The sequence below is a fragment of the Microchirus variegatus genome (assembly GCF_963457635.1).
Source record: "Microchirus variegatus genome assembly, chromosome: 5".
NCBI classification, from domain to species: domain Eukaryota; kingdom Metazoa; phylum Chordata; class Actinopteri; order Pleuronectiformes; family Soleidae; genus Microchirus; species Microchirus variegatus.
Window position 1 is genome coordinate 20,962,353 of NC_139806.1, and position 25,273 is coordinate 20,987,625.

The 25,273-nt window shown below is 40.6% G+C and overlaps 1 protein-coding gene across 1 annotated transcript; it reads right to left on the reverse strand.

The window, feature by feature from the left end:
* Window positions 1–1,033: 1,033 nt before the first annotated feature.
* kiss1ra (KISS1 receptor a) lies at window positions 1,034–25,273 on the reverse strand (the record flags this gene model as incomplete). Its single annotated transcript, XM_083889608.1, has 5 exons — window positions 1,034–1,414; window positions 6,438–6,676; window positions 6,758–6,893; window positions 18,479–18,603; window positions 25,018–25,273. 5 exons carry the CDS (start codon window positions 25,271–25,273, stop codon window positions 1,034–1,036), a joined length of 1,137 nt encoding a protein of 378 aa, XP_083745734.1.

The following is a 25,273-nucleotide window of genomic DNA, read 5'->3' on the forward strand; positions in this document are numbered from 1 at the left end:
TTATTTATTGCTGATATTTCTGTGGACTTTCACTCTTGTGGCTGAATTTTGCCAGGTTTACAATATTGTGTGTCCTGTCTTCAGAAATGCATTGTCCCTCAAGGGGGAAATTTGGTTTGAAGCAGTGGTTAAAAAGTGGTCACATTACATTTGGGTGATTTTTGCGATCCAGTTACTGATATGAATTCAGGATTTTTCCCTCCCAAAACATTTCTTAACCTTGTGCGATAGAGTGCAACGACACTGTGGGAAACGGAGCTGCCTTGACATTGGTTCTGCACACTCTCAGCTCTCTTTCTCTGGCTTTGTTATTCTATTAATTTATTTAATGATAACCTCTGTTTGGCTTCATTATTTCAGTCATATTTTTTGTCAGTCTTTCCCTTATCTGCTGGCTTTCATCAGTCACAAGTCATTTCAGAACACATTCAAAATGTGAAACTGCTCCTTTAGAGAAAATACACAGTGATATTTGTTTCCCAGAGTGACAGATACTTAAGTTATCTTTTTCAATTCTATTTCTTGTAAATGATAAGAACAAATGTCAACCACATTACAAAACATTTCCATACAGGCGTCTAATCTAGAATATTAATTATCACTTAAAATGTACATTTGTGGTTGATGTATTGTTTCAAACATTGGCTGTAAGGGATTGGGCCTCCCACCTTTTAGGCAGCATTGTGCTCATCAGACATAATCGACTGTACTGTGTTATTTAGCAGAGATGCTTGGCAGCTCAGTAGGCGACACATTGTGCCAGCGCCAGCTGTCCTTCACACGAGAAAAGGTAACACCATTTAGCAAACCATATTGTGATTGTGTGTTTCCTCACATTGGTGTATTTATTAATAAATAAAATGTGTCTGCCAAACATCTCGGTGATATTCCATTTTAAATCAGCCGGTTGCTTTATTAAGATGAATGAGTCCAAGGCTGATACTCATCATTTCTGCGATTGTCTTCCAGCAGTGACTGCTCTGCACAAAAGGAATTATTTAATTCCTCTCTCTCTTTTTTTGAATTGTCATTTTCAATTCACTCCGTTATTATTGTTGCCTTCCTCTGCCGCAACAAACTTAATCTCAGCGTTGGCAGTCCTTGAAGCCATGCTGCTGTCTCTGACTTTGTGTTTGAACAGGAAGGGAAAGGTTTTCCTGAAGGACTTTTGAAAGCTGGCCCCCATGAAGCCATAAACAATGGGATTGACTGATGAGTTGGCATAGGACATGCAATTGGCCCATGTCTTGATTTTATACGTAACGTAGTTTGGCCGGTAGTTTGGATGGAAAGACTGGAAGAGGACGAAGATCTGGATGGGTCCCCAGCAGATTGTGAAGAGAAGGACAATCACAACCACCATCTTGGAGACTTTGCTTCGGATACTTATAGTTCTCTCAGATAGAAGGTTGACCTGTGGGTAGATAAAAGGGGAGAAACCTTTGTATACAACAGAATAACATGACCATTTTGTTCAGCAAAAACCTTTTGACTATTATTTAATACTGTCATAAGCTATTAATTAACTTGCAAAGAAATATAAGGCCACAATGTAATTTTGGTCTGCTTTTTATTCTTTCACTTTTTGATTAAAAAGAAAAACTTCAGCAAAGAACTGTAAGTACAGAGCTATCAGTACAATTATGAGTCAGGCTGTGATTTACCTTGGCTTTGTTCACTCTTAATACCTTTAATTAAATATCGCCAGTTGAACCACTGCTTCAATAAAGCACTCGCATTCACATTTGCTTTAAAGAGACGTGCTTCGTGTCGTTCTCAGACAGCCAACAATAAAGATAGCAAAAGGTGACAGCTGCTCTGCACTGCTAGCACCATTTCACAAATAAAAGAAAAAATAGTCCTGTCAACTTTAAATTAGCGAATAATTCGTAGCATTCAGCGCTCAGTTGCACTCAGATTTTACAATCAAGTTATTCAGCTACAATGGGCCATTTGCTCAGGAGCTATCCTGACAGGAGAAGCACAGCTGTTGTTCACACTAATGATGCCTCTGTTAACTATGTAAGTCCAGATGGTGTGGATCTTGGTGCTTCTCAAATTCAAAGAATTACAGAGTGGAAATCTTAAAACGCTCTACTGTCGCACTCCCGTCTGAAGGGTTGAAAACGTAAAGTGCGCTGTGAGCTGCTCACGCTGGCTATCCTCCTGTACACATTGACGTCAGATCCATGTGCAGTACAGCCAAACAACAACAATCATGTTGGATTATATCCATAAATCGGACATTAAAGTTGCCTTAGCTGCTCTGATACCTATCCACGAGTCATTTTAGCAATTAAGCCAAATTCATTTTTTGGTTTTTGACTGTGGGCTACTACTAGAGAGTAGAAGGAAGTGCTTCACAGTGCCACCTAGCCACCTGGCATGCATACTACATCAGATTTCACACATTTTTGCGTCACCGTGTGCGTGCAGATTTCCACCCAAAGACGATGGTCTAAACGCGTAATAAAAAAGTCGAAACGCAACGCCACTTTTGCGGTTTGTGTTCAGATCGCCGTCGTGTAAAGCTAGCCTAAGATCTACTCCGATCCCCTGCACTTCATTTTTATTGGACGTGAAGATAAAACTGCACATAGAGAAGCGCATAGCGCAGAAGTGGCGCACAACGCAGGAGAGGGAGAAGCCACAGTGCAGGTGTGGTGCGCAGAAAAAAAGGCCCGTCTGCACCAGATGAGGGGGCACACTCTATAATATAATATACTATAATGCATTGCAATGCCTTGACTTTAGTGAGGTTTCGGTTTCGGCGAACTGTTTCCTGATTAACGGTGCATCCCTAGTTATATTGCTCTTGCCAATAAAGACATTTCTTGTTCATGTGTTCCCCCAGCTGCTCCCCAAAGTACATATTTTCTGTAATACATGACACGATCCCACTCTCACAGCACAAACCATTGTTTCGTCTGCAGTCACTTTTAACTCCTTCTCCAGTGATTTACGAAGGGTTTTCTCCATTACTCCATTGAGTTTCGTATCAACCGAGAGCGGCTGGAACGATCCTGCACTAAGAGCTATCTTTTTCTGTAACTTAAATGAGGAAATTAAAGACGAACTAGCAACTCGTGACGAATCTCTCTCTCTAGAATCACTTATAGACCTCACCCTCACTATCCGCCTGGATAACACACTCTACTGTATAACCTCTCCCTCACAGAATGACAGAGCATGGAAGACTACCTAAATCAATCCCTGGCTGCAGGTCTCATTCGTCCCTCCACTTCTCCAGTCGGTGCTGGCTTTTTTTTGTCCAAAAGAAGGATGGATCCCTCCGGCCGACAGAGGACTGAATGAGATCACGGTCAGAAACTGTTACGCCTTACCCCTGCTTGACGCTGCTTTCACACCCCTCAGCAAGGCCAATATGTTCTCCAAGCTCGACCTCCGAAACGCCTGCCACCTTGTCCGGATCCATGAGGGGGATGAGTGGAAAAATGGCTTTCAACACTCCAATAGGACATTTCGAGTACTTGGTCATGCCATTTGGCCTAACCAACGCCCCCGCCATTTTTCAACACCTGGTCAATGACATCCTGAGCGACATGCTGGACAGGTTCCTCTTTTTCTACCTCGACGACAACCTTATATTCTCTGAGACGAAAGAGGAACATTTCCAGCATGTTCGCCTAGTGTTGCAACGCCTACTGGAGAACAAACTGTTTGTCAAAGGCGAGAAGTGTTCCTTCCATGCACAATCTGTTCCTTTTTTAGGATTTATTGTGGAACAAGGCAAGCTCTACCCTGACCCCGCCAAGATCAGCGCGGTCAGAGACTGGCCCACACCGTCCAGTCGAAAACATCTCCAGCACTTCTTGGGCTTTGCAAACTTTTACCGTTGCTTCATCAGGGATTACAGCAAGGTGGCCGAACCCCTGACAAAACTCATTTCACCCCTCAAGGCTTTCCTGTGGTCCAGCGAGGCCAAATCCGCTCCAATCCTCTCTCATCCAGATCCGGAGCGACAATTCATTGTGGAGGTAGATGCCTCAGACACCAGGGCGGGAGTGGTCCTCTCCCAGCGCAACTCCAGTGACCAGAAACTCCATCCCTGTGCGTTCTTCATTTGGCGCCTCTCCCCCGCCGAGAAGAATTAATGGTTGGGGAACCAAGAACTGCTGGCAGTTGTTCTGGCTCTCCAACCCGTTTATTGTATGGACAGACCACAAGAACCTCTCTTACCTCCAAAATGCAAAGCGGCTCAATTTCAGACAGGCTCGTTGGGCTCTCTCCCTAGGGGCAATTCAACTTTTCCCTCACCTTCCGCCACGGCTCCAGGAACGTGAAGCCCGACACTCTCTCTCGTCAATTCTCCCCAGATTCACTGTGTAAATAACCTGGCCCCATCGTCCAACCAGCCTGCATCATCGGAGCAGCCTCTAGGCCAGTGGAGGAGAGGGTCCGGAGGGCTCAAGAGACCGAACCTGATCCCGGAGGTGTCCTCCCAATCGCCTGTTTGTCCCCGACGCTGTTTAGTCTGAAGTTTTGCAGTGGGCACATTCATCCAAGCTCACTTGTCATCCAGGAGCTGCCCGGACACTGCAATTCCTCAAACAGCGAATTCGGTGGCCCTCCATGTCACAAGACACCACGACCTTCGCCTGCTCCATCTGCGCCGGGCTCCTCCGCCAACCTGTCTTCGGGTTACCATCCACAAATTAACGGCCAGACGGAGAGGGTGAATCAAAGTTTGGAGAGTGCCCTGAGATGTGTCTCTGCCCGTCACCCCACAGACTGGAGTTCCTTCCTCCCGTGGGTGGAATACGCCCACAATTCTCTAACGTCTGCTTCCACCGTAGTTTCCCCATTCATGGCTTCACTCGGCTATCAACCTCCCCTTTTCAGTTTCCAGGAAAGTGGCAGTCCCATCAGTCTCATCCAGGCAAACCTGTGCCGCTGTCAGGAGGTCTGGCTCTAGGTACGAGCCTCCCTTCAGCACGCCTCACTCTCCTCCCAGAAGCAAGCCAACCGCCTTGGAGGTCCTTGGTTGTCCTCCAAGGACCTCCCTCTCCAGGTGGAGTCACGCAAGCTGGCTCCCCGCTTCATCGGCCCCTTTACCGTCGACCGCATTATTAATTCCCCCTCTGTCCGCCTAAAACTGCCAAGGTCTCTGAACATCCATCCCACTTTCAACGTGTCACTCCTCAAACCTGTCATCGAGTCTGAACTCAGGTCACCACGTCTTCTGCCTTCCAAGAGACACGGATCCTCCACCGTCGTCTACTCACCTCCTGCTCCACAAGTGACTCGGACCCTCGTCATCGACTTCCTCTTTGCTCCTGGGCTTCCGTCGCTCGGCTCTGCCATCGTCTCTTTTTCTCCTGCTCCACAAGGGACACGGTTCGTCACCAGCGGCTTCCCTCTTCTCCTGGGACTCCTCCGCTCGACCCTGCTGTCGTCTTCTCATCCTCCACTCGGCAAGTGGCGCTAACCATCTCCAGCGTCATCTTCAACTCTCTCCAAAATACCAACTCTGAGTGAGTCTGTTCCGCGACGGAACACGGCAACGACACTCGCTCTGCTGCAACTGACCTCAACCTGCTCAGCTGCAACATCACTGACACATTCGCCTATCGCATTATTATTCTATATCTGCCAATAAATATATATTCTGATCATTTTACCCTCATTGTCTGTCTGCATTCGGGTCCTATTAACAAACTGTCAATTCTTTATCAGGAATCATAACAATACAGAGTTCTTTAATGTTCTGCATCTGTGGTAACTTTCCCGTTTTGAGTTACTTGCCCTTACTTCATGAGTCATCATAATGGTCCTTCAAAAAGCCTCAGAATGCCCCATTTTCACCTCAAATTTTCAAATGCTCCGCTCCACACCAACCCGCCACCACTCGGTCGCGCCGCTCCCTCGCCATGTACTCCCCATAGTGAAATTTTCCTAGAAAAACCCCTGACACCCTTACAACCACACCACTAGTTGGTTGGTTTGATGACCCTGCTTCTCTTGACACATCATTCTAACAGTTTATGTACATGTAACTTCTCACCTTAGCTGTTGTTGATGCTAACTAGCCATATCAGCTGATATATAGAAAATACTGTTTTCTATCTGAGGAACAATGTCAACCGTTACTGATATTGTGTTATATGTCTTTTCCTTTTTTAATACCTTTACAATGATGTCAAATTCTTCTCAAACTCTAAATGCATATTGAGAGGTCAATATGGATGATTGTTGCTTGTATTGTATTTCAAACTTTTTTAGAATTTGAAGGATCCTACATGTTGGAACAGCCCTTTGATGGGGTTTGATGAAGTAAGATCCTCGACAAACAGAAACCGAGAAAATTGAGGAAGCTGAAGGCAACTCAGCCCTCATAATTTGATCATCGACACCTGTGACTGTAACCTGTTAAAATAGCTGCTGTGCAAAAGGCCCATTGCTGTGCAAAGTCAAACCTGATAGTTGTTGTCTACAGGTTCCACAGTGGGCTGACCGACTCTCTTGACCATCAAGGTGTAGCAGAAGGAGATAGTGAGGACAGGCAGCAGGTATGCAGCAATGAACTGGTAGAGGATGAAAGCCTGCTCATGAGTTTTTGAGGGGAATCTCTCCATGCAGTATTGTCTCGGACCATACCAGTAACCGTCCTCTATACGCTGGTACATTAAAATCGGGGTGGACAGGATGAAGGAGCCTGGACAGGACAAGGACTGTGTTACAAAGGTGTACATGTTGATAAAAAGATGAAGTAAATCATATAACAAGTGGGACAAACCAATCCAAATGCAGAGGCTGACAATCATGGCTACTCTTGGTGTGCGGTGACGGAGGGATTTCAGAGGATACACTGTCACATAACAGCGGTCTCCACTCATAGCAGTCAGAGTTATGCAAGTAGCTTGGACAGTCACCTATGAAAGACATAGAAACATATACATTATAATGGACAATGTGCTTTGAATGTATCAGAGACATCAGAACTTGTAATGTGGCTTTTATGGCACAGTAATAGCACGACTCGGCTTGACTCAACTCAGTTTTTTTTGCTTTTCCATTTGGGAATATAAGACAGAACATTAGTGCTTTTTTAGTACCTGCTCTAGCGAGGTTCCAAGTGAGCGGAGCCAATACTAAAATGTGATGTTGACAGGCTGTCGGCCACTGATTGGTCAAAGAGTACAATGCCAAACTGTAGATCAGTTAAAAAGACTTAAAAATTAAAAAAACATGCGTTAATCTCCAACATTTAGCAAGAACATTTCTAGTGTCTCAATATTTGACTGAGGAGTCTGGTGTATTTAGCAACAGCACTGCTGAAAGCCGGCGATCAGCATTCTGATCTATTTCAGTTCAGTGACTGTGTCAGACAGATTCTACACTCCGGCCATGCAGGAAGTACTGAACTAATCCTTTTATTTAACTGTTTCTAATGATTCAGTACACAGCTTTGTCCGTCACTAGTTGTGTTTGTGTTGCATATAGGCACCGCAGCAGTTTCGTATAGCCGCGTTGTGACGACCGTGTTATGATGACCGTGCTCACGACGTGCCTGATGCGAATCCGAGTTGAGACGAGTGGTGCTCGAACCTTATAATGAAAAAGCGCCATGAGACACCAAAAAAGACACATTTTAACTGGTAGCCAAAAGCGCCATTTGATGTATAAGGGTGAACTGAAGAGTGTTACATACAGGGATCAAAAACACTGCAGGGAAATAATATGTGTTTCAGTATGGTCTCTTTCTTATTGATCCATCGGACTGTTTTATATTAGAAATTGTATTTGAAAGACCCGTGAGAGGAATCATCTCATTTTCAAGGCAACCAACACACAAGAATACAAGATACAAAAAATGAATACCAAGATTATAGCAACCAAAACACACCAATAAATATAAGCTCATTTAAAAACACTCAACCTAATGATAACGATGATCAACATATAAACAATAGATACGGCATCATTTGCCATCCATGAAAACATAATGCACATGACTTTTATTGTTTTCTCGTGTATGGTTTAGTTTTCTGTTGATACAAACAACCTACAGTTATTTTTACAGCTGGCAATGCACATCATTCTCTGTGAGCCAAAGGATTTATAGGATTTTTCTTTTAGTCACAATCACAGGACATGAGTCATTAATCTTGGTGGCAGCCAAGAGTCAGTAAACACCACACTTGATGGACTGATAGCTTTTTCTTCCAAATCTTTGAGCTATGAGTCAACATCTAATAATACATCTTAGATGTTTTCTCACTAGATGAGGGAATCGAAAAAAAAAAAAAAAATGTTTGTTTGATAACAAGTGGCTTTTTTTTCCCAAAAAAAGTGTTTTACTATGACATTACATTGTATAACAAAAGTATACCACATATGGCAGGCACATCAAGCATGGAACACTATCACAGAAGACAAAGTGGATATACTACACTACCGTTCAAAAGTTGGGGGTCACTTAAACAATTTTTTTGTGTTTTCCATGAAAAGTCTTTTTGGCCCTTCAAACTTTGTTTTTGTCAAAGAACCAGCAAAACTGTTCAGCTGTGCTAACTGGGTTTTCTAATCATCCAATAGACTTCTAACAAGATTAGCAAACACAATGTACCATTAGAACACTGGAGAGATGCTGGAAATGGGTCTCTATACATCTATGTACATGTTCCATTAAAAACCAGATGTTTGCAGCTAGAATATTCATTTACCACATTAACAATGTATGGAGTGTATTTCTGATTCATTTAAAGGCGCCATATGTAAGAATGTGGCCAAAAACGGTTACTACGCTCAAATTCAAAATACCAAGGTCTTTTACGTTTCGTTTTCTCCGCCATTGTAGCTCAGATGTAACTGGCAACCCATGGCAGCTGAGAATCTAAATGACTGCAATGATTGGTAGACGGCGGTAGGTGGCGCCACATGCCAAAACATGATTTTTTTAAAAAAGCATGATTTGCAGTCTGCAAAATGTTTTTTTTAATGCGAATATTTTGGCTGTACTGTTGTTGTTGAGTTCAGTATGTTATATGAATATTATTTCTGAGTCTCTGTGACAGGATTGTATTGCCAGTTGCTTTAGATTTATTACATAATGCACCTTAGTCATATTTATTGAAAAAAAAGTGCTTTTCCTTTAAAAAAAAAGGACATTTCTAAGTGACCCCAAACGTTTGAACGGTATTGTATATTTAAATAAATACTTGTTTCTAAGATGGTCTGTGTTTGTCCCCAACAAATGTAAGAAACCAGTTTCATTTCAGACTCTTTGAGGCTTCCGCTAATGAGTTCTCATGCTATTAACATGAAGAATGTGATGAAGGGAAAGCTCTATAGGAGAAGAATAAAAGCTGCATTTATGATACTGTAAGTATTTCTGATTAGCATGTGAACAAATCATTCAATTATATTTAATGGTTCAATAATGCCTGATTCAATTAAACGCTAGCACATCGGCAAAATGTTAATTAATGCAAGGCAGAAATCATGTCATAGAAAAAAGGCTCCTGGGAACATGAATATTAATGTTTATCTTTTCTATATAGGATGAAACAGAAAAAGCAAGACTCATTCATTTTTTTTTTTTTTTAAACCTTTGAAAATGTGTGGACTATATATGTGGCTTAACTAAATTAAGCCATGCATTCTGTTAAGCAAGACTCTGTCATTATGTGCCTCAGCTGTAATCAGTTGACAGCCAGCTGACTGAAACTGTAGTCACACTCCAATTACAGCCACTCTCTCACCAAGGCCTGGGGTCCATTCAAATAACACTTTTCGTTCACTCATTTCCTGTCACACTTTTGCTGCCTCACACTGCTGCTGCTGCCCCCAAAATAAAAACTCATGGTAAACAAACGGTGCCAGGCACTGATGTGTCAGTGATCAAGCAACTGACAGCAAGACATGCAAGAAATTACAGTTTTTCCCGGTCGCTTTGGTGCTTTTCTCAGATCAGAATGAAAATTCTCTTAACTATTAGTTCAACCTCCACAACATTTAGTCATATGTGCACATCATAGTACCAATTTCTCCTTCCTCTGAATAAATTACAAATGCTTTTGGACATGTATCAGTTGCTTTCATACAATTCTCTGCTGTTTTATAACATTATCATTTGCTCCTGTCATGTCAGTCAAAATGAACTATACTTGCTGAATAGTTGTTCCCAATAAAACTAATAGTTTTCATTTCATTGCTTGGGTCATTACATACAAAACTGTTGAACTAGTTATCAAATTTTGTTAAGAAAAATGTATACCTTTCTTTATACTTTTTCCTGGAAATGTCCAGGAACCTTGAACTTCCTACCTTGAACAATTCCTCAACAATTCCCATGAACCCTTGCTTGGCAAGCATATGAACAGCAGGACAAAGTGAGTACCATTGCTACAATTCTGTGACACATGGAAGGTCAGCATCGTGGAAGAGGGGTGAGGATGTGGGGAGGAAGGGGACAAAACAGGGGAAGAGGGAGAAGATACCAAATACATAGGTAGATTCCTAATGAAATTAGAGCTACAGTGTGGACCATGTTGTCAATCACTGCATCACAATGGCTGAGGCTGGTCAGAGGGTGCAACCAAATGTTGGAAGAACCACTGTGAAGTAGTGTATAGTTGCTGTCTTGAGCATTTTCAGGTAGTGTCACTGAGTTCTGACCTTTTTTTTTGCATTGGAAAACACTGAGAGAATAAACTGTCATAATGAAAACATGACAAAGCCAAAGCCATTTGACTAACTTGTTCATAAACGATGGTGTCGAGACTTTTCATTTTGATGACACTTGCAGTTGACATGAATACTTGGTTTTGCAGTTTGCACTAATTGTTTTGAGAAATGCACTAACTGCTGTGCAAATGTTAATAGTGATGTGAGAAAAGCACCAAAGCGTCTGAGAAAAACTGTAACATACAAGCCCGCTGCCCTTGTAATGGTAAGCTGTTTTTTTAATGGTAGCTGTTTTAATGTTATGATGCCTGCCTTGTCTCTCAAGATTATTATTTTATGCAGCGCTGAAATATTTTTTGGCTCTGTTCTTCGTTTACTCGGTGTGGAGAATCTGTTTCAAGTGTGCTCATAACGTGCCATGCGGTGTGTGTGAGAGAAAGGGAGAGAGAGAGAGACGAGGCATTTTGTGAAGTGTGAAAAACTTTGTGGCATGTATTAGAATTGTGTTGGGGTGGTGGAAAATTCATTATTGAAGCATTTACATCATATATTGATATTTCACCGAGGTTACCCTAATGCTAGAAGGGTTCTGACGCCGACTCTGGGCTCAGAAGTTTAAATTTTATTCAGTGTCTTGTTTGGGGATTTGTGCTGCCTGTTTGGCTCAGCATGCTGCTTGGCAGTCCAGGGACCATCTAAAGAGCAAAGTCATCAATGGCAAGTCTGAATGCATTTCCATTTGTTTTAATAAAAGGTTGAATCATGATGAGTGTTCCTGACTGAATACATGGAGGAGGGAATGAAGGTATAATGTATACTCTGTATACTTTTACTTATAGGATCTATTTTTGTCCCTCCCCTATTATTATGGCTGTCTCTTACTCTCTCCTTTTATCTGCCACTGAAAAGCCAGCGACCATTACCTTACAGAGGCGTGGAGCTCCACATCAGGGTTTCAAAAGAGGAACAGAAAGGAGTCAAAATGAGTTCAGTGATGGGGTCATTGGAAAAGTGGCTGCTGCAATCCCTCAGGTTTTAAGACACCTGCTACCTTGATACAGTGTAATATATGGTCCATTCAAAGGATTAGATATTGCACATTGGACAGGAAATCAAGTTAGATCATAAGTTTAGCACTGAACTTGAAACTGAGCTGAAAAGGTGTCGATTCTCCTTAAATGTTGTAAATATTTTATGCCACATATTGGTGTGCTAAGCAAAATTGGTATCGTCTTAAATGCAGTGGCGGCTCCTTGAGAAAATTTCAGGGGGGGGGGCATTTTTTTCCTGATAATGATTAAGGTGACCCATTAAAAAAGGTGCATAAAGAAATACAGTATCAAATTGTTGTTAGATGATTAACAGTCCTTTTTGTGTCCACTAGATGGCAACTTGAAAAACAAATATTATTTACATGAATCTAATGTGTGATGTAAAATAGCTAAACAGGACACAAGATGTGTCCAGCAACCACATAAAGACAGGGGCAGCATATTAAGTCAAGTATTTATTAACTGACCAAGGATCAAGAGCTTTCACAACCTTTACCAGACACATACAAGATAGTGCAGTCAAATTATCAGTCAAAATCATTATTAAGATGTGTTGCTGAACGCATCTTACAATACTCTCTTACACAAAACAGTCTGATTGTCTGATTTGCGTGAATTTTAACCTGCAGTTAAACCCTGAGCGATACAAACATCAACAATGTTAGCAAGCAAGCTATATTTGGAATTGCTTAGGAAAAAAAATTCCTTTGTCCTCCTAGTTGGTAGGGTGTCACCCAAATCGCCCCTATACACCGTCAGCCCTTGCTTAAATGTATACGTCACATTAAGGAGTAAATTTATTTGATTAACGCAATATTTCACTTATTGCCTAAAGCCCAATTTATACTCCTGCGTAAACTGCCTCTCCGTCGTCTCCGGCTGCAAGAAATGTTTTTTAAGTGTCCTTCACTCTGTCAAAGGACAACGGAGACGGCAAGGCCTGCGATTGGTCCTCAGGACAGGCTGAGATAAAGCTGCTCTGTGCTGGCCACTCTGGGCACTGAGCGTCCACAGAGGCGGAGCTGACAATGTTGTGGCCTTGGACGATTCTCGGTGGGGATGGCTCCCATAGGTCGGTGTTTTCACCACTTGGTCTATCAGTGCTCAGCCATACTCCATTTTATTATGAGGGGTATGTGTTGGTGTAGCGTGTGTGTGTGTGTTACATGATGGTGCGGGGAGTTGGGATGTTTAAGGGGTTTGTTTCATTTTCTTTTCTTTTGTATGTATGACATGTATGAAAGGTGCTATATACATTTGATAAAGTTGATTTGAAATAATTTGAAATGTCGCTGGCAAACTACACAAACCACATGTTTTGACTCTAAATGGCTAATTTCTCGCCTCAAATGATCTTAAAAATGTGTTCCGGGACACAGAAAATTATTTATTTCAGGTGAGAAACGGCCACTGTTTCAATGTTATTCAGCTGCAACAACAACAGTCTTTCTCTCTCGGACTCCATTGCTCACTGTAGCCAGAAGCACAATAACCTTGCGTAGCGACCCCTACTGATAGGGCGGGAAATTGCAGTGCGTATCTGGAACCACGATGGAGAACTATGAAGGCTCAAGGGGTCTCTGTAGAAGTATGATGTGGCCTTAAGTCTTGAGAGACAATCCGCATCGCAGTGCCTGTGCATTATAGTGTAAAATACAGTTCAAAATTCAACATGGTTGCCACCATCAATTTACGTTTGGTCTGTTGCTGTTTACATAAAAAAATACAACCCTTTTTTTGGTAATAATTTTATGTCCATTTTCTTTGCAAATTCTCAATCTGCCTTTGATGAGTCTTGACTACCATTCGTCAGTCATACGGAAAAGAAGGAACATGATTTTTTCCTCATTTACTGGTGTTTCTGTACTGCCTTTAGAACAGTATCTGACTTCACCATAGAGTTTTATGCCTGAACAAATACCCCACTTATCATTGTTGCCTGATGGATTGGACATTGCTAGAGTCAAGAACTACTTGGACATCCCTCACGTACACACTGCTGTTGGCAGATCTGGCGTCAGATGCTGTGTTGTGTTTGATTTGAACAAACTGCAAATGTTTAATTTTACAGGGAAATTTTATGATTTGTTTTGTATTCTGGAATGACGTGATATTATGATCAGACAATTTGTTTCAAATAAAGATTAACGAAGTGCAACATGAAGTAAATGTGCAGGGACTCTGTCAGAATGAATCAAATGAATGACACAAAGATACTTTACTGAAACCTTGAGATTGTACTAATGTTTGCAGGTCTCATCAGTGCTGAAAGCTTCTGCTTCAAAAATAATTAAGCACTAAGACAGAATAATACAGAAAGTCTTTCAGACAAGAAGGAGCTGAAAGATGCTTAAAATGGCTATCGTGTTTCCATTAGTCATAAAAACAGTGATTAGTGCAGCTTAAACTTTAAACTATGGTCCTTTTTAAAGAGGAAACACATCTGCCCAAATTGGTAGGGTAAACTCAGAGCCTTTCTGCCCTCATTTCCTCCATCTGCCCGTCAGAGGTTTGATTCCCCACACCCTTCTGACCAGCTGGTCTAGAAACGTGATCAAATATAGGAGGAAACTAAGCAATCACTGAAAAATACTTTATATTTGAATGTGCTGTTCACTTTGTTGTCAATGCAGGGCAAAACATGCACACTCAAAGGATTGTAGTTCCACTGTACAAATGAGACATAACACAAGTTCTGTGTTCATTTTTAGAATTTAAATGAACACATTGGAATGGTCGTTTGGTGGAGCATCTTTGAAATTCAGAGAATTTCAGCACTTGGAGAATGATAATTGGTTTGTATTTATATCGCACTTTTCTAGATGAACACTCAAAGCTGCTTTTACCCTACAGTTTCACACCCATCACACAAAGCGCAGCTACTATGTGCAGCACATTTTCTATCACTCATCTTTTAATGCTCATTCACACGCTGCCGGCACAGCTGTCAGAAACAAGGTGGGGTTAAGTGTCTTGCCCAAGGACACATCAGCATGTAGGCGAGCAGACAGCATCAAACCTACAATCTTCGAGTTGAAAGACGACTCTACAACTCGGCTACCATCGCACCAAAGCACCTACCATTCCATTTATCCAACCAACCACATTATCTGTTGTCTGCAGTGATGTGTTGGAAGGCTTAAGTGTCAAAGGACCTCTGATAAACAGAAGAACAAATAGTATCACATAAATGTACCACTATCTCCATTGCTCAGCTACACAAGTATTAGAAATAGGGAATCATTTCCCAGCAGTTTTGCAAGTAGTTGTCACTCCGTTAGTAGTGATAAACAACCCTATCAAACCTCAATTCACCACATCGGCTATTTCCCCCTGGTTGTGTTTACTACAGTGCAGACATTAGGAGCAAAACCTCCAGTTACCATATCGTGGAAAGATGAGTGAGACAGAGGTGAAAGGAGCAGTGTCTCATTCCAGTCATCAAAACTCTAATCATTGTTCTCGCAAGTACGTGCACTAATAAACAGTTGGTGATTTATTTTCATTTGAAAAAACAATGCAACTCACACACTCACACACAGACAGACAGAAGGTAGACAAGTTACAGACTCAAGAATTATAATTCCATTAAAGCCACTGGTTTTTATGTTATGATGAATATACTAAATCAAAGCTTCATGATGTCATTTTAAAAATGTTTTTAGCCAGCTCATGTTCCTGCCTGCCTGCCTCACAGACTGACATGTTCATCTTTTATGCTCAAATTAGCTTAGTCATTCTGCATTCATCTTCTATATTCAGCCTGTCAGTTTCCTCCTCCTTCCTTTCAGGTTCCTTGTGAAACGAGGACACTTGAATGTTAATTAAAGTTGCTGCACATTTTAGTCAGTTTTCAAATGAAAAGTTGGTCCCGATTTTACGATTCCCTTGACAGGTTTCTTATTAACTGAACAATAGCTGTGATGACTTGTCTCTTAATTTTTGACCTCCAGCGACAGTGCTGCCAGCGCTGCCAGGGGCAGAATGTCGAGTTTAAATTTACATCACCAGTGTGTTCTGACAGCAAGAAATGTACTGGGCCGTTGAATCAGTTTCAGTTTCTGCAAATGGCCCACGAGATGTAAGATGTTTTTTAAAATGTGTACAAACGTTTGAGCTAGGAAAGGATAAATGGACTGTAATGATAAGCGGGGAAAAATAACAGCAATACCTGTCAACATGACAATGTGTATTAGTGTACTGAATAAAATGAAAAATGTGACTTAGTACATTGTGCACAGTTTAATAGTCCAACTAGGACAACTTGCAGAATCTGAGTCAGAGAAGAAAATCAATTTATTGGCCCTTTACGTCTTTGACTCTGCCTCCGTAGGTGGCGCTGTATCTCTCTATAAGAAAGTGAGTATTGAACCAGTTTCCTGTTGACCGTTTATGTCGCAGGTTTTGTACATGACTATAGTAGTGTTTGTGAGAGAGTATGATAGTAAATGTACGTGACTATAGTACTGTTTGTGAGAGAGTATGATAGTAAATATACTTGACTATAGTACTGTTTGTGAGAGAGTATGATAGTAAATGTACATGACTATAGTAGTGTTTGTGAGAGAGTATGATAGTTAATATACGTGACTATAGTACTGTTTGTGACAGAGTATGATAGTAAATGTACATGACTATACTAGTGTTTGTGAGAGAGTATGATAGTAAATGTACATGACTATAGGAGTGTTTGTAAGAGAGTATGATAGTAAATGTACGTGACTATAGTACTGTTTGTGAGAGAGTATAATAGTAAGTGTTCACGACTATACTAGTGTTTGTGAGAGACTATGATGTAACGTGAGCGCAAGACTGAATTATTTCTCGAACGGCCTCTCATATGGAGTGTTCATGTTACATTTTTTACAAAGTGCTGTGAGACATGCAAGAAAGGTAAGTATAGCTTTAAGGGGCTGTCCACATGGAGACAGTGTTTTAGGACCTGAAATTGTATTTTTTTTTAAAAACGCCTCCTAGAATGGGAAATTCTCAAAACGCTAGCCTCGCATTGTGTTGTGATTGAGCATCCACAGCTCGTCCCTGACTCCGTATGTGCGTGTCTGTCACTGTGTGTGCGCTGCTCTGCGCTCACATTCAGGTATCGGATTGGATTGGAAGTGAAAAAAAGTGGATCGGTGCATCCCTACTTTTAGTTCCCTGTCTGTATTCTTTGTGTAATAATATATAATAATAATATCCATTTCTTCATAATTAGCCATTACTCCTTTGAAACCTCAAATCAAAATCCCTGGATCAGATATCGGAATGACAAAAACTGATACAATCCAAATATCATACACTCTATATTGCATGCGTCACTATGCACTGACGGTAAAAGTGTAAATAAAAATCAGCAACAGCATTTTAGCTGAGTCATGGTGTGGGCTATTTATTTCTTTATGGGAGAAGAATATTTGTTACACAGTTGGAGAGTTATGTCTTTGAAAAGGCTGGAATAAATGTGTTGTTAGCAGCTTCTTAGTTTAATAGGTCTAAAATAACTAAAATAATCAGACTGATGTCAATATTGACAGATACTTGAGTTTGTGATATCGGTATGGGACACAAAAAAGTGGTATTGTGTGTCAGTATATATTTTTGTACATTTTTGATGTTCTTATGTTGTGAATCCACAAGTGATATATGCTCCTTCCAGCTTTTCTTAAGTACTGTGTGTACCTGCTCATAAAATAATGAGAACCCTTAATGACTGTGAATTTGTTTTGTATAAAATCATGTTTCAAATTTGTAATTCAACTCTTTTGTGACAACTAGGCCTTTCACGATAACAAATTTTGCTGGACGATAAATTGTCTCAGAAATGATTGCGATAATCGATAATATTGTTGTTCTGAGATCATTTTCATCTAATACAATGATAATGCTATAATAATGCAGGTACACCTTTTCAAAGAGAAATAAACTTTTATTTTTAAGGAATATTTAACACTAGAACACATTAAATTAACAAACAAGCAAAAGCAATAAATAAAATGGGTTAGCTGCACTCTGCTGTGGTAGGCTACACCAGGAGTCCCGCTTGCCCACACACCATGCGACTTACAAGTGACTGACATGAGGGTTCACTCATCGTTACTCTGGCTTTACACGGCAACGCTCCCGGGTGAAATCGACAAAATATTTTATCAGATGTGCCTTTCGTTTAGACAGCGACGGCGTTTTTGGGGCTTAATAACGCAAAAAAATGAACCCACCCTCCAGAGTGGAAATCTTAAAAACGCTCCGCTGTCAACCCTTTAGACGCTGTCGCGTTTCCGTCTAAAGGGTCGCCCCCGGTCGAATGTGGCGCCAACTTCAGCGTCGTGTCAGCGTGAGCAGCGCTGTCGCGTTCCCGTCTAAAGGGTTGACAGCGGGGCGTTTTTAAGATTTCCACTCTGGAGGGTGGGTGATACCGATCCAGGAGTCATTTCAGCAATTACGCCGAGTCACTGTTTTGGTTTTCGACTGTGGGCGACTCAGCGCTACTAGAAAGAAGTAGAAGGAAATTTCAGCGCATGCGCGCGCTCCTGGTGTTGTTGTTTGGCAGTGCTTTCACAGCGCCACCTAGCCACCTGGCATGCATACTACATCAAATTTCACACATTTTAGGACCCGAGAGAGAGAGGGAGAGAGAGAGAGACGGGGAAAACAAAAAAGCATGCAAATGGCATTTATCGCGGCCAGAAAAATTATCGAGCTCATTTTAATTATCGTGCGATTAATTGATTTATTGAATATCTCGACAGGCCTAGTGACAACACAAGTCATGGTTTTACCTGCTGTAGAAAGGCGACAAATTTGCACATGAAGTTCCCGAAGATCCATCCTGGCAGTGGATAGAGGGTGGCAGTGAAGGGGACGCAGCACACCAAGAAGATGATGTCAGTGGCCGCCAGATTTGCTGTATATGCAGAAAACAACAACAGCACAATAATTCTTGAGCCCAGTCTACAAAAAAAGTGTTTTTAAAGTAAACATCAAACCATTATTCCTCCATTTGCTGATGTGATAACCAGCCTCATGATGAAAGTACTATTTTGACATCACAGTATTTGTCTTACAGTTATGTTTCAATTTCAATTGTTTCAGTTTTCTTCGCCTCCTTTCATTTATCCGTATATTTTTGCCTGACACAAAATTAGCATTGTCCCATATGCCCAATCAGGTTTCAGGAAACTGTGATAGGGAATTTTATTTTACTTTTTATGTACTAAGTAATTCATCAAGAACAGTATTAACATTATTAATTAGTGGCTATAAATTATAGACCTTGCACCACATTCAAAAGTTAAATAATTGAGTGCAATATGTGTCTGAATGTAGACGCCCATGCACAGCAATAGCTCCAGTTCCCGGTGTATTATTATTTGATCACTGTCTTAAAGATACAGCAGTAGCAAGTTGAGAAAAGGGAACCCTTTCTCAAAAACAGTCTTCTGCTGTGTAATAATAAACACAAACCCTGTTGGGTATCTGACTCAACGCTGTTCTCTCCATTGTTTAGAATATCACATCCCTGATCTTGTCAGTCTAATCAATACATTTACGGCGCAAACATGTTGATCAAATAAATGCATCTGTGATTCCTGTAAGATTTAATCCATCTGTGGTGTGAGGTGAATCTGCTGTTAATCTCTGCAGCATCAAATGCAAATGAAACAACAGTTGAGTGACTGACAACAGGTTGAGCCATGCATGCACACATGCTGTCATCATGGGCGGATGGTGTATTGGGGCAATTCGGGCGACTGTCTGCCAGCAAAATTATTTATTATCAATGTTCAAGACATTATCTGTCATTTTCCAGTCAGAATCATCAGATTCAAGTCATGTTTTAAATGGTCCCGTCTCTCTGGGCGATTTCATTGATGTTGTAAAACGCCCAAGCATTCTCCCATTGACTCTCATGTTAATGTCATTTTGTTTTCGGAAAAATACTCCTCAATGCATTTTCAATGAGGATTTTGGGGCTCGCACAAATGCACTTGCGTCATACGTAAACTGAGCAAAGAGAGGAGGGGAGATGTCTGATCAAGTCACGTCTCGCGTTCACTTTCGAGTCCTTTCTGTACGCGGCGCCCTAATCGAGGGTAAGGTCCTAAAAGCTCACTGTTCTAAAAATACATGGAGGATTTAATCGGTCACAGCACTAACTGATAAGTACATGTAGTTTTACCAGTGCCCCGGAGTTCACTATTTCATACGTGTTAACTGTTTATGGCTCGTAGCAGCGGACAGCAGTCATTTGAGGCGACGTTCGTTAGCTTGTTTGCTAACATTGTTGACGTTTGTATCGCTCAAGGTTTAGTTTAACTGCAGGTTAAACTTCACGCAAATCAGACAAGATAAACTGTATTGTGTAAGAAAGTATTGTTCTAAGATGCATTATTCTGCATTTCCCTTTGCGCTTAATGAATAATTTGACTGCACTATCTTGTCATATGTTTGTTGTATGTATCTGGTAAAGATTGTGAAAGCTCTTGATCCTTGGTCAGTTAATAATTACTTGATAAATATGCTGCCCCTGTCTTTATGTGGTTGCTGGACACATCTTGTGTCCTGTTTAGCTATTTTACATCATACGACATTAGATTCATGTAAATATATATTTACATGAATCTAAACCAGAAGGACTCTTATTATTATTATGTATATACAGTTAGGTCCATATATATTTGGACATCGACACAGTTCTCTTTATTTTGGCTCTATACACCACTACAATGGATTTGAAATGAAACGAACAAGATGTGCTTTAACTGCACACTTTCAGCTTTAATTTGAGGGCATTTACATCCAAATCAAGTGAACGGTGTAGGAATTACAATACTTTCTATATGTGCCTCCCACTTTTTAGGGGACCAAAAGTAATTGGACAATTGACTGAAAAGCTATTTCATGGGCAATTGTGGGCTATTCCCTCATTATTTCATCTTCAATGACACAGGTAAGTTCTGGAGTTGAATCCAGGAGTGACATTTGCATTTGGAATCTGTTGCTGTTAACTTTCTATATGAGATACAAGGAGCTGTCACTGTCAGTGAAGAAGCCATCATTAGGCTGAAAAATCAAAACAAACCCATCAGAGAAATAGCAAAAACATTAGGTGTGTCCAAATCAACTGTTTGGAACATTCCTAAAAAGAAAGAATGCACCGGTGAGCTCAGCAACACCAAAGGACCTGGAAGACCACAGAAAACTACTGTGGTGGACGACAGAAGAATTCTTTCCCTGGTGAAGAAAAAGCCCTTCACAACAGTTGGTCAGATCAAAAACACTCTCCCGGAGGTCGGTGTTTGTGTTTCAAAGTCAACAATCAAAAGAAGACTTCACCAGAGTGAATACAGAGGGTTCATCACAAGATGGAAACCATTGGTGAGCCTCAAAAACAGGAAGACAAGATTAGAATTTGCCAAACAACACCTAAAAAAGCTGTTATAATTCTGGAAGAACATCCTCTGGACAGATGAGACCAAGATCAACTTGTACCACAGTGATGGGAAGAGAAGAGTGTGGAGAAGGAAAATAACTGCTCATGATTCACAACATACCACCTCATCAGTGAAGCATGGTGGTGTGTCATGATGTGGGCATGTATGGCTGCCAATGGAACTGATTCCCTTGTGTTTATTGATGATGTAACTGCTGACAAAAGCAACAGGATGAATTCTGAAGTGTTTCGAGCAATATTATCTGCTCATATTCAGCCAAATGCTTCAGCACTCATTGGACGGCGCTTCACAGTACAGATGGACAATGACCCAAAGCAAACTGCAAAAGCAACCAAAGAGCTTTTTAAGGCAAATATGGAATGTTATCAGTCAATCACCTGACCTGAATCTGATTGAGCATGCATTTCACTTGCTGGAGACCAAACTGAAGGGAAAATGCCCCAAGAACAAGCAGGAACTGAAGAGCGTGTCAGTAGAGGCCTCACAGAGCATCATCAGGGATGAAACCCAGTGTCTGGTGATGTCTATGCCTTCCAGACTTCAGGCTGGAATTGACTGCAAAGGATTTGTAACCAAGTATTAAACAATGAAAATGATTTATGATTGTTTAGTTTGTCCAATTACTTTTGGTCCCCTAAAAAGTGGGAGGCACATATAGAAAGTGTTGTAATTTCTACACCATTCACTTGATTTGGATGTAAATCCCCTCAAATTAAAGCTGAAAGTGTGCAGTTAAAGCACATCTTGTTTGTTTCATTTCAAATCCATTGTAGTGGTGCATAGAGCCAAAAAAACCTCAAAAAAAGAGAACTGTGTCGATGTCCAAATATATATGGACCTAACTGTATATACATAATAATAATAAGAGTCCTTCTGGTTTAGATTCATGTAAATATATATTTACATGAATCTAATGTCGTATGATGTAAAATAGCTAAACAGAATAAAGAGAACTGTGTCGATGTCCAAATATTTATGGACCCAACTGTATATATAGGTATATATTATATATATTATAAATATATTTTATAGTATATAATTATCTAACAACAAATTGATACTGTCTTGCTTTATGCACCTATTGAATGGGTCACCTTAATCATTATCAAAAAAAAAAATTTCAGGAGCCGCCACTGCCTGTCATATAAATGCATAAATATTGCTTAATATAACCCTTAGTGCAACACCTGCACCCTTGGAAAATTGCTGTGGGAATACACAACTCTTTATATGGACATCCCGGTTTTATAGATTATTCAGGCTTAACAAAATGTGTTTTTTTGTGTGTTCTTACGTGTTGTTGAGTCAAAGTAATGATTCATTTTATATCAAATCTTTAGCAGTGAGAAGTCACAAAATAGACTGTTTTTTCTTTCATTTTTGTTCATTAAAATGAGCCAAGTGAACTTTGAACTGTGATGTATTTCCAAATTTCACAAATTCAATCAGATTTTAATTTTTTTTTTTAGTACATTTTGCTCAAGTGTGTTTATATAGTTGGTTTTCATCAGACTGTCTAGGTTGTGCTGAAAAAAAGGATGTAAGACACTGTATTACACATTCTTATAGCCTCTGCATATATTGTATGTTAAAACATAGTAACGGAGAAAAAGCAGCCTAAATGGCATTCAGATATGGCTTCCACTTTTCTCCATCCAATCTGTCATTATGATGCACACGACATCCTGTTTGTCTTACCTGCTGATCCAATCACATTACAGTCGCAGGACATTTACATTGAAAGGACGGGCAGATGGTGCCGATGCTAATCCAATGTTGCCGAATATTAAACCGTTTCGGTTCTGTGGCCTTGACATTATCAAAGATGAAATTCCAGTCACATCCACGGCGCACTGTGCAAACAGAGACTCGCAAAAGCCATTCTGCCGGTGTCATTTACATACATGCTCAGTTTGACGTGTGCCATCTCATTTTCTGTCAGCTTGACCACTGTTAACCAGGGCCATTTGTTATCCTCCTCAGGTGACAGGTGGCATCAAAGCGCACATCAGATGTGCTGAAATTAACTTGATCAACAAATGTGTGTACGTGGAATGCTCGAGTAGATGTGAGAGAGGGGCATGCTTCATCAAATTCAATCAAAGGAGAGCATCCTTTGATTTCTCTTGTTGAATTGGAGAAAGAATCTGATGGCATTTGTGAGTGTTTCCATCCAGCTGTTATCACCCCCACCAAGGAGGCTATGGTTTTGGCAGCATGTGTCTGACTATGAGCAGCATAACTAATAAAATAAAGGATGGATTTGGATTTAGGTAATGTCTGAAAAGGAAATTATTAGACTTCCGTGGTGATCCAGACACAGATGCAGTTTTAGAGTAATAAAAATCCAAACTCTTCGTAACTGTGAGAGAAACCGAGCTGACTTGGTGGAGGTCTGTGCTGTCTTTCTCTAGTTATGTGCAGTTTTTATGTCATGCTGTGGTGGAAATAAAAAAAAAAAGGACATGTGAAAAAGAACAACTCGGCAGATTATTCATGACACAGATGACTCATGAAAATGTTTGCTTCCACTCTTCAAGAGGTGAAAAGTGGCAGCAAATAAAAGGACACGTGTGGACCGATGACACACATTATGATGTTTCCATCGTGGTTTTCAACATTGGTATTCTGCCTTTGTGACTGGAGCACTTTCATTTTTATCATCCTCTTCTTCTGCAAGGTTTTACAAAATCCAATTAGCGACACAGATTCCAGCCTGAATAATTTGCATAGCAGCAAATGCATGCAAATGCTAATTTGTGTCTGAATGTTGCTTTGCTGTTGGCAATTTTACTAACTTTTCGTCTTAAAAGTATACATTCAGAATAGATGAGGGAAAAGATAATAGTAAGAAACAGTTGTGACAATGTCCTTTCTTAAACGTTTCTCTTGGTGGCTTTAATATCTTGAATGCCTTCAGCAGTAAATGCAGCAGAGGCAAACCTTTGAAAATTAAACCTAATTCAAACCCCAAACACTTGAATTATGAAAAACGCTTCCTTGCGCAAACTACCTATTCAATATTGCACTACATGCAGCAAATAATGATTACACCTGCTCAATCAGATCGTTTCCCTCCTTGAGGAAACATCTAACATCTGTCACTTCCTCTGTAAGTTAAAGTACCATCCTGTATTTAGCATGAATATTCGTATACACTGATTAGACTGAACAAATTGTATCCCTGTGAACTTCACTCAGTCCAGTCTTTTGAACCCACTATTGGCATGCGATGCAGAGTTACAGAATAGATGAAAGAGATCCACATCAAAAAGATGAGATGCATAAGAAATGCATTTGAAGTTGATATGCTGGGAGTTAATACGCTGTGCATCCTCGCCCACTGAACCCCGGGATGTCCAGTAGCACTGATGTGTACCTAAAAGGGTGTAAATGCTTGTCACTGGTGGTGTCCCTTAGTTAAAGACAATTTTGGAACCCACAAGTGAAAGCATATTTTTATACCATTTCAAGTACATTTCAGTACCGTAAAATATATATATGTACCTATACAATACTGTGGTACAGAGAGGTATCCAGTGAAATGGTACAAGATACAAAGATGAACAATTTCTATACAATAATTACATTTCTGATCATTTATTTGTATAAATAATAAGCTAATTTGCATGGTAGAATTGCAAACATACACATAAAATGTGCAGCGGTATATACATGGGGTGAAAATGCATTCAATTTGTTCCTTCTTTTGATTTACTTCACTTTGCAGGAACATTTTCCAATTGTGATCCTACAGGTTTTTGTCTTGCACCCCTATTTTCGAGTGTGTCATTAAAAGTGAACGCCCCTTTAAGCAACAAAAAGTCAGATACACAAACTTGCACTTTTCTTTTATAACTTACCTATGTAGAAATTAGTTGCTGTCCTCATCTGCCTGTGTTTGGAAATGACATAAATAACCAGAGAGTTGCCGACAAGTCCCACCAGCATGATGAGTGAGAAGAAAAGGGGGACCAGCCAGGCATCAGTGAGGAAGGGGTGCTGATCCCCTTCATCCTCCTCATCACTGTCCCTATGTCTTTCCAGAGATACGTTCACCCGAGAGCCGTTGATCCAGAGTCGTTCAGTGGAGTTCCACAGCTCTTCAGAAGCGTGCAT